General features: G+C 32.0%; 1 protein-coding gene across 1 annotated transcript in view; it reads right to left on the bottom strand.

The window, feature by feature from the left end:
• Positions 1–10,916, bottom strand: part of LOC119829296 (lachesin-like) — a 97,575-nt gene extending 86,659 nt beyond the window's left edge. Inside the window, exon 1 of the mRNA XM_038351748.1 lies at positions 10,514–10,916. Within this exon, the coding sequence (XP_038207676.1) occupies positions 10,514–10,679 (166 nt within the window). The 5' untranslated portion in view covers positions 10,680–10,916. The remainder of the gene's footprint in view (positions 1–10,513) is intronic.
• Between the last annotated feature and the right edge of the window lie 321 nt (positions 10,917–11,237).

The following is an 11,237-nucleotide window of genomic DNA, read 5'->3' as shown; positions in this document are numbered from 1 at the left end:
CTTATATACGTTTATAATATACTAGCTGCGCTCCGCGGTTTCACCCGCGTAAGTCCGTATACCGTAGGAATATCGGGAAAGTTGCCTATATGTTATTCCAGTTGTTCGGCTTTCTACGTACCAGATTTCATTGCAATTGGTTCAGTAGCTTTTGCGTGAAAGAGCAACAAACATACACACATCCTTACAAACTTTCGCATTTATAATATTAGCATGATATGATTAGTAGGATAGGATTTACCTATACATGTTTGCAAGTATAGATAATATTAAGTAGATCAGTTAGTACATCGATGCCGATATTTTAGAAAGAACTTAGATAACTTATTTTATTAGTCAGTAAACAAATCCTTTTATTATTATTCAAAAAATAGATAGAAATATGTAAATCCATACGGAATAAAGGAAAATATGCAAGAAAATTGGTATCACTACATTTCACACACAAACATTTGTACAAAGCATAATACGAGTATATGACTAGTCAATTCTACTGTGAAAGCCCACTTTTAGAGCACTCTTGGGTGTTACGACTTTTATCATAGGAAATCTCTCTCCTTTCTGCATAATTCATCGGTATGAAGTTGAAACCGAAGTCGTAAAAGAAATCGCTCTATGATTTCATGTCTTCGGGAAACTTTCTACTTGTCTTTCCTTCAGAATCAATGGCCGCTCCGGGCCGTGTTGTATTAACAACCGTTCGGTTTACGAATAAAATTGGAGTTTTTAAGCTCACGAACTGGAAACGAACCAATAACGATTAAGTCGCTCTTACGATACATATAGAAAGTACGTGGCAAAACTAAATCAAATATTCAAGATATTCTTCACTGACACGCAATAATACACAAAATTTGTCGATTGTTAAAGTGGAAAGTGAATCTGGTATATTCAATAGTATAGGTTTCGTTAAGTCACATATTTACTTATGTTTCTCTTTCAATTTTAATATTTGCAAATCTTATCAAAAAGATTTTTACTTCATTTTATTCCAAAATCCTATATTCTCAATGCACACATTTATTAAGGTTTATGAATAAGCATTAATAAATGTTCCTTTTCATTTAATTACAAATAGGTAAATATGAGTCCGTAAAAAAACTTCATGCTTATTTCAAATTCTCGAGTTATTTTAAATGCATTTAATCTTTTTATAAAAATCCGTTTAACAAAGATGCAGTCATACTTGAGCCGTTTACAGAGGGCAATCACAAATGGATTCTTATAAAGCAACTTTTTCTCTTTGCCGAGGTAAAGTCGGAAGTTTTTCATGAGAAACGCTTTAAAGTACATTCCAAAAAAATTCTTATGGCTTATTCTCAAAAGTACAGTCAATATTAAATGTAAAATACAAAGAAAAATAATAGTGTTCCAAATTATATTCAACAAAGCCACCTTATCCAAAGTAAAAAAAAACCTATTTCATACCAGCATGAACAATGTGAACGTGAATGAATGAAAGGTAACGCAATTGGCCTGCATGATGGACTTTGGTATTTTGATGATGATGCATATTAGATGTAAATATTTTATCATACCAATAATACGTCGTAACAGATTTCTTGTTACGACCTTCCATATATTGGGTTTTACTTTATAAGGTTTTGCGTGGTAATATCATACAGATATACTATATTTCACTATACATATTGACAAGTATATTATATGAGAAATTTTGAAAGAATAGAAAAAATTTGATCACGAGGCAGGATCAAATTTTTTCTATTCTTTCAAAATTTCTCATTTATAAAGCATTTCAATGCTATAAAACTAAAAATTAAAAGTATATTATATATAATCTAATTGATGTTAACATGACGGTAACGGAAACACGTAATCTAATGATCAATGCTAATATCTTGCTGATTCAGCGTGTGATATTATAATATAAATAAAGCCAATCTCCCCACGAAATGGACCATGTGCCCGCCTAATCCTGCAATAAATCATCATTTAGAACGAATAATAATCATTATGTACCGAACGGTGGCGAGTGGGCGACGGTATACTCTAATACATCATGTCACGATTACATGTATCAAATAAACATTATATCGAGATTTTCCTTTTATTCCTATTATTATAGAGATTAAGGTCCAGTATACAGGCGATAATTTAATTAATGAATATTGCGATAAAGGAAATTGGATGCTGTTTAAAAACTGATATACGTCAACATAAATTATCTAAATGTTGATATTATTATGGCTTCCGAATAGATATAACAATATCATAAGGCAAACATTGATCAAATATGAAAATATATGTTTCCTTCGCTTAAATTTTATCTACTTATTTTTATCATATTTGTTTTTATGTTCATAAAATACACTATGATTTAAAGACCTGCGTCGGTTTTAGAAACCCTTGGTATAAAATTTGCCACAAAAGGATTGACAAAATAAGTAGGTATCACTATCTGACAATGTCTCTTCTTCTTTTATAATCTTCTTTTATATCATAGCGAACAATCGAGTTGTTGGATCACCTGATGATTAGCAACTATAACCACCCATTAAAATTTGCTAAGATAATTTCTCGGCGCAAGATGGCTCAGTTCGTGCCGAAGCTCATGATTTGTCTAGAAATAGTAGGAAGGATAAAAGTGACATAGACTACTTTTTGCCTCATCATTCCCCTGGGAATTTCCTTCGACTGTACGGGCGTAGAAGCGGGCGGAAAGCTAGTTTAAAATATAGATCACTGTAAGAGGTGGTATATAACATTAAAATGAATATTGGAAGATCAGCCTTATTGCAAATATTTTTCTTGAGCCTTAAAAACCTTAAGCGCTATAGTAATTGCCTAAACATCTACCCAAGATTTATATATTATTGCCACCGTAAACAAATCCTCAAATATTGATTCGGATGCCGGTTATGGTTTTTCAAACAGGGGTGACGGAGTGTGTCCCAGCGGGACGCAGCGCCCGCGAGGACTGCTCGCGGCTACTCGGCCATCCACCAACTAGTAACGACATCAACCGTACCGATCAGTTTTGCGACTTCCAGATCTGGTACCAGTACGAATGCATTTTAATTTCCAATGTTCTCGTCATTCTATCGTGCATAATAAATAATTATTATGTTTTAGCTGCGTGGTATAAGATTTGTTTTAAATTTATTTTGTCACCTTATTTTAATTTTTATCCAACTAAATAAAATAATAATAAAATAATAAAAATAATTTAGTTGTATAAAAAATGTAAATAAAATAAAAACATATTATATAAATATAAAATAAGTTTAAATCGCTCCCGATGTAGACCTGATGTGCATTAATTGAAGAACATTGGACAAGTTTATAACTAATGTATAATAATAAAATAAAAGTTTTAGTAATATAAAAAAATTAGTATTTTTATATAAAAAATTAAAATATATTTAAAAATTAAAACCACTGGCAATACTAACGCTAAAATCAAAAATCTATAAATCATATTCTAGTCACAACACTTTTATTTTCGATAGAACATATATTTTCGCAAGAACATTGACGGTAGCGGTAGCGCACCCCTAACCTAATGCTTGCAAATTAAAAGGCATGATGGTCCCTAGGGTCTCTCATTTTAAGTCAGTAAAAATTTGCGGGGGTGCCACGAGCCATTCTCTATGGTTGACAGGGTAAAATCGATCATTAATTATATTATACATCTAATACTTTAGCCACATGTTACTATATGTCTCCCTAAATTTAAGTATGTTATTGTGTTATAATGATCAATTTAGTTATAGGTATTAGATATGGTGAACAGGCTCGATGTATTTATTATATACAAGGCCTTAAACTAAAGTTTTTTTGCTGTAAATCAACATCGTCCATGGATTGGAATATTATTCTTTGAATGAATAAAAAACAAATTATTTTAAATAAAATGAAAAACTTTTTTTTTTATTTATATAATAGTAATTTTATGAACAATATTTAAAAAAATGTATGTCTATGTCTATGTCTATGTCTAAACCTATATGTAAATTTTTTTATTAATTTATGTTATCGAAGAATATACATATTACGATATCTATTGATTTTATCTAATTGATTGAAGAAGATAGGTATTATCGATGTATTAATAATTTTCCTTGTGCTCGCCTCACCGACATGCAAGTATATACTACTAAGCGAAATACGCTACATGTAATCAAATGCACAACGATATCTTAAATAAATTAACGTTTTAGATATATGCCCATAATAAATAGATATTATAAAATAAAATAAATCATACAACCAATACATCGGAACAACTCCTGATGTATATTTTCCTATTTCTATAGACATCTAAGAATAACAATATTTTTATAGCCATTACAATAATAAGTTTAACTAAAGAAAAAGGAAAACAAAAGCTCAAATGTTAAAAAAATGTATTAAGCCTCACCATTAATCTTACACAAAGGATATAAGAAGATTAATAGGCTATTTATCGTCACGTCGAGATAATTCCATAAGTATGGCATAAATGTATCCTACAATCCCACACTACGAGACAGAATCGGCATGGAGCGTGTAGATAAGCATCTGCTGAGTGGATCCCCCTGTGTTTCCGATCGACACACGCTCTGTTGCTATTAATTTCTGAGCCCCGTCACAAAGCTAATACAGAGGCTTGGACAAAATGTGATTATATTTGCAAGTAAAATGTATGTTACGATATAATTCCACGCAGATATGCCTTTCAGTGCTTCAATGTTATACACATTGTGTTACTCGCTTTGATGTTGCATGCGGTTGTCGCTGTATAGTAATATTAGTAAGACTGCATTTTAGCAATGATGAGAATAACGTGAATGTTCTATAATAGTTCCAGTAACTCATATATGCCAAGCTTAATAAAATTTATAACAAAACGAAATCTTCTATGACACATTTCGTTAAGAAAAAGATGTGAACTGATCGTCCTCCACCTTGTCGTCGACATACTTTCGCAATATCGTAAATTTTTATCATCCAGACAATGCTAAAAGTAAACTGATACGTCATGTCCCCCTATCGCTAAAACTAATGAAACCTTACAAGATTCCTTATGTAACCCTGAGAAAACATGAAAACATATGACTAGAACTCTTATGAAACGTTAATATTAAAAACAATTACGCATTAACGAAACAATCTTTATATTGATATATCAAGATTGTTAAGGTACAAGTGTCAATTTTTTGATAATTTATTCTTCATTTCATACTTGTTATTATTTTATTTTACATTTTTATTATTATTACACTTAAATGTATATAACGCGAATTATTTTAATTGTATGGAAATCGTTCTAAAAATATAAAGTGAGGGGAGACGTTAATAAAAATTCCGTGTTGAAACAACAAATTAAACGAAGCTGAGCCACTCGAAAAGCCATAAGTACCTATCTCAATTGCCATCGATAAGGAATCCAAGCCGATGCGATGTATTTTAAGCACGTTTCGGCTTACGGTTTTTGTTTCTCGCTATGTCTCTAAAACGAATTGCTCTTAAATTCTTCAGAATGTAATGTTGTCTGAGTTTTATTAAATCGAGTGTAACCATTCCTGACATTACGCAAATGGCGAGACCTCCCCTACATCTGTCGTGGGGATGCACCCCCTTAATAAGTGTTAAAGCTCGCCGGCTGCTATGAACAATCCGTCTCGGTCCAAGCTAAATCTCTACAAATTCTTGATACAAATTAATACCATAGGACGACTCCGCGAATGTCTCTTGTAATTTCATTATGCAATATCACCGCGCCCCTTCGAATAAAAGCCCACATTATATTAAGAAAATTCACTTGGCATGCTGCATACCTGACATCTATTGTTTCTAGGTTATTTTCACATCGAATGACTTTATTTACTTCCAAGCTTTAATGCGTTTGGAATAATTATTATGAGTTTCTGTTATGTTATTGTATTTTTATCTTCTACCTACCCATATACTTACTGGTGCAGTGGTTAAAAGACAAATTTAACTTAATTAAATATCAAAATTATAGCTTTTATTTACAGTGAATATAGAAAATTATAAAAGGAGCTGTAAACTAGAATTTATTATGCAATAAAATTATAAGTAATTTCACTTTGGTTGTAATGTCATTTGCAATATAATAAAAACACCGTAACTTACCGTAACATTTTTTTGAAGCATGCATTCTGAACGTTCCAGTAACATGATTATAACAATTCATTTTTCAGGCCATTAACCGTGGACGGCACAGCCCCTGCGTGGATGGATGGCGTGAAATAAGTGCCAAGTAAAATAGTTCAGAACTAGCATCATGGTTGCAAATGTAAATGAACAATTAAATCGTTTGTCGTTCCCGAGCACAATGATGATAATTATTTAAGTTTGCTGTGGGCGCCCAGTTGTCATCCGACGATAGAGCCCACCTCTCACTGGAATTCACGGACCCTGTTTTCACTATTAAACGGCGACACTTCTGCTATTCCTAAATTATTATCAAAGCTTTCATTACTTGGCTCCGTAACAAAAGGTCTCTATAAATGTAGCAGCGCCGCGATTCAAGTTCTACAAGTTAGATTCAGCTACGCCTCGAACCCATTGTTCTCGGCTAGAAATCATAGTTCACATTGGGTGCGAGGTGAAATCTTGATTAATTTGTTACTTAGTTATAGCAAGTTCCGGACGACAAAGAGTTTAACTTACCACAGCTACCAATTGGATACTACTAATAGCAATATATATATCGTTTAAGCTGCATGTAATACCTCCCATATTTATTAATTAACATCTACGCTATTGCATTTTAAGTCGGGCTCAACGAAAAACTTGCTCTTGATCCCTGATTTCACTCGCATGAAACAGTTTTATTTTCGTAATATAAGGTTCTATTTCCCATAAAAGTTTCCATTGCCAATTTTTTCGAATTTTTGATTTTGAGACACATTTGAGTCTGGCCTGTTTTCAATAGCTCTATCCATCAAGGTATATGAATAACAAAATTAAAGCAAATAAATTAGTTTGAAATCAACCCGTAAATTGTTAAAATCAATTTGTGAGATCAATTAATTAAATCATATAATTTCAGAGATAGTTTAAATCTATACATATATCAGATAAATAGTCATAACTAACGTAGAACCAATGTGATTCACTTTAAATTTCTTCATAATCGGCCTTACACATACAATAGAGCATACCGTGACGTTAATTAAATTTCATTGATTCAGAGCTCATTTGTAAAGTGCGCCGAATACCTACATATCAGTGGACGCGCGAGAGTTTCAGGGAAATGAAAATGGTTCACATTCGGCAATAGTGGAATGCTTTCAACGCGCGTAATTCAGTTAAACGTGTAATTTATGACTAGCAAATTACTGGCATGACTATGTCTGCATCACTAATATAATACTGCACTAACGCGTATACCGCTCTTACCATAATTATTGCTTGAACCAATTCAAATCTGCTCGACATAGTGGGCGCCTCATTAATTAGAGTTTAAGTTTCAAGGCTAAAATGATATTTTGTGCACGACCGGCAATACATCTTAATTAGAACATACATAATTGTAAGAATTATAATTGTCTTAACATATTTTCTAAGAACGCATGAACGGAATGTATTTGATTTTTGGTTTGTCTTGTAGCTGCAAAATTTTAAAAACATACAACAAAAAAGAAAGCGGCTGAAAACAGGCGGTGCCTTCGAGAGTTTATATTATAAGAATAAAAACTATGACATAAGTACTTAGTAACATACTATATTGTAATTAAATATACTCTATTCCAAAATAACTGTACGTAAAAAACAAATTGCTCACTATCTTAATAAGTATATAATTCCCACGTGTAATTTTTATTCAATAACTACAATATGCAAATATGTATCATATACAAGGATTAATAATTCCAAAATATAGTATTACGATAATGAAATCGGTAATTATTATAACCTATTAAATTAATTATGTCCTATTAATTATATTATGTCTAGATATTAATTATCTATTTCTATTGCGTAATATGCAAGTACATCATTATCGCAATGTAAACGAAACAACATCATTAAAAACATCTTGTAACCCGACTACTTCATAAAAGAAAATGTATTGCAGTTTTATGAAATAAGTTATCTATTTTTATTTTATTCATAAAATTCTTCACGGAAACCAAAGCTCTTCTCAAAGGCAAAGGTAAAGGTACTATATTGAATACAGAAATTAGTTTTGTTTTTGTATTAAAAAAACGACGTTTTAGAAATAAACTTTAAATTTTTTTCATTGTTTTCATATCATAGATAATATATAATGAAAGCCTTTCTAAAATATTCCCCCAAAAAAGACACGTTTTGTAATGAAAATATTATTTTTAAACTAAACCGGGTAAAACGTTAATCGTTGGTTTATTAAAGAAAATTTTACCCAAGATACCGAATCCGAACGCCTTACAAAATAGTAAAGTACTAAATTATATAAAAAATGTATCAGCTCAAAACCTACTATAGTATAGTTAAAAATATATTCATTTAATACCTCACTATACGGCATAATTCGGATTAGTGGTTATATAGCGTTACTGAATGTATGGAAGATAATAATCCATGCAATTTTGTCGCTTAAGAACTACAGGACAGTTCTTTTGTATCAATGTTATGTACATATTACATAATATGTAGAATTTAAATGTAAGATTTATATTATTTTAAAAGACCAACTACAGAGTTTCTTGTTGGCTTTTCTCTGCAGAAACTGCTTTCTGAACCGGTAGTAAATGTTAAAACTATGTTATGACAATTCAAAAGTTCTAATGGATATAATAATCAGTAAATGTTTGAGTTTGAGTTAGATTTCAGTTTTGGTTACAATATTCTAATTATCTCTACTTAAGAAAAATTTTTTAACTTTTATCCGAAACTAAAATGTGAGTCTCAGTTATTTAAAATTTAAATATGTGTCATTTTAATAAACATTAATAGGTACACGCGCGTGAAACATACAGAGAGAAAAATTTATTAATATTTGTTATACTAGTCCTGTGTTTCTTTTTTATTTCATACAATGTGTATATGATTTGATACAGAAATAGGTATAAATAGTCTATATTATCAAATAATCATCATAGTATTATACGCGCAGTAGCGCTTTCCACGCCGATGACGCCGGGACTTCCATCTAGTATGCAGAAAAAAAAAGTCGTATTTGTAACACCACATTTTTTTCATTACTCAAGAACGCCTGAACGAATTTTAATGATTTGGTTTGATTGTTGATTTGCATCTTTGATTAGGTTAATAAGTGCGAAAAATATCAAACTGACACAAATCTAGTCTAGTCTTAATCAACCAGTATCTATAATGGTCTACAAAATAATGTGTGTGCGTGATCAATACGAACGGTCAATAAATAATTTATTTTCATTAGAAAAGCATAAGTAATGTCCATAATAATTGTGATTATAAGCGGCATCGACCCAAGAACTACTCAACTAGAAAAAGTAGACTGTTAAATAATATCATCATAGCAATAACATACATAAACATATTCTTAAATAAATCCAAAAAAAAACCTAAATAACACCGTCAGAAACAGATACAGTTCTAAGAAATTGCTCCAAGCATTTTACCTAGTAAGTATGTTATTTTACTGTGCTAGTTGATAAAACAATTTTCTATTTTTTTAAATCAAGTTTTTATATATTCAAATAACCTTAAACATAATTGATTCAACAGCTCTTATATTAGGCCAAAAGAGAAAAACAGCAAGAATCGTATCATTATTTGTTATTTTAATTCAAACAATAAATATATTTTCAGTATAATAAATTGAATATTTAAATCATTAATTATAACCCAGCCCCACCACGAAGTACTTTCGTCTTTTTTTATTCGTCAAATGTCAAGTGTTTTAATCGTTTGTTGTTATGCCACAAACAATTGCCAAATACATAGGGTTTTTACAAAACAACCCATGAATAGGGATAATATAAGTAAACCATTAACTAGAGCTATAGTATATGTTACCATTATTTTGATAGAAAGAAAACTTTATAAAAAATGTACGTATTGAAGCTGACTTTCATATAGTTTTTTTATTTATATATAACCGTTGTGTTATTTCTTAGTCATATAATTTTTTATGCTGTTTAATTGTTATATACAAACACTGTGTAAATAATTTTCCTCCATAAAATAAACATAAACGTTTAAATCCCACAAAGATAAGAGCAAGAGCATGCAAGCATGCAAGCATGCGAACATCCCATTATATATATACTAATCAATATCGAAGGATTTGAATTACCGTTAATTAACGAAGAAAATAAGGACATAGATATTTTTAAATTAAATTGCGGTTCTTCGCTTATTAGTCATAGTAACAATATAATATAATAAGGCTAAGCGCAGGTTTATTAGTTACGTAAAAAAAGGGTTCAGATAAAATAGATCCATTGTTGAGGAGCATGAATAACTTTTTTATGTTTGTTATGTTTTTCTTCCAATATAGATAATAATTTAACAAAAGTTTCTCCCTTGTGGCCTCAGACTGTGTTTGATACAATTACTTTCTATTTAGACTTACCTGAGTTGGTAAGCGTATTATCTCCATGGCCAGTAGAAGTATCAACATCAGCATTTACGTTAGAAACGAGAGGAACAAGCACGGCGCATGCCCAAGCGCATATCGGAAACAACCGCCGCGCACACTGCCAACCTGACCGATGCTTTAGGGCCCGCCGCTTAGCCATCGCACATCACCAACTAATAATCTTAATCTAACTACCAATAATTATGATCACTAAGCATCTAAATACAAATCTCTATCGTGCTTTAAAACGTTTAAGCTCGTATATGTAAAGTTGGTAAAGTTTGAAGTTGTTATCGAGTGTCGTAGAGTTTAGTTTGCACGGAAGAGACACCGGAGTGCAGGTTGAGTGACGAGAACGTGACGGCGTGGTCGCGGCGGCACTGTCCGCGAGTCCACATTGCGGCCACGACCGGCTCCCACGGAGTCCCGTCGTCTCACACCCGGCTGCGAGGAGGGCCACTGCGCGCGCACTCCGGCCCCACAGCCAATAGCGCAGCGGGGGAGGGACCGCGCTTAAGACGCGCGGAAGTATATGCGGAGGCCTATGTACAGTGATGATAGCGGACAGGTGGTTTCGCGGACGTAATTAGCCATTTGATAAGTTATTGCCATTACATAAATACTTTTAAATCGTTTTGCTCTTAAGATTGCCAAAATCGTTTTACAACGAACGACTTAATATCCGTTCTCGCTGCGTCTTCTTATTTTCAGTCTTGTT

This window comes from Zerene cesonia, chromosome 10, assembly GCF_012273895.1.
Source record: "Zerene cesonia ecotype Mississippi chromosome 10, Zerene_cesonia_1.1, whole genome shotgun sequence".
In the NCBI taxonomy this organism is placed as follows: Eukaryota; Metazoa; Arthropoda; class Insecta; order Lepidoptera; family Pieridae; genus Zerene; species Zerene cesonia.
The sequence above is the reverse complement of the archived record's forward strand: the minus strand, read 5'-3'. Positions and strand labels throughout refer to the sequence as shown.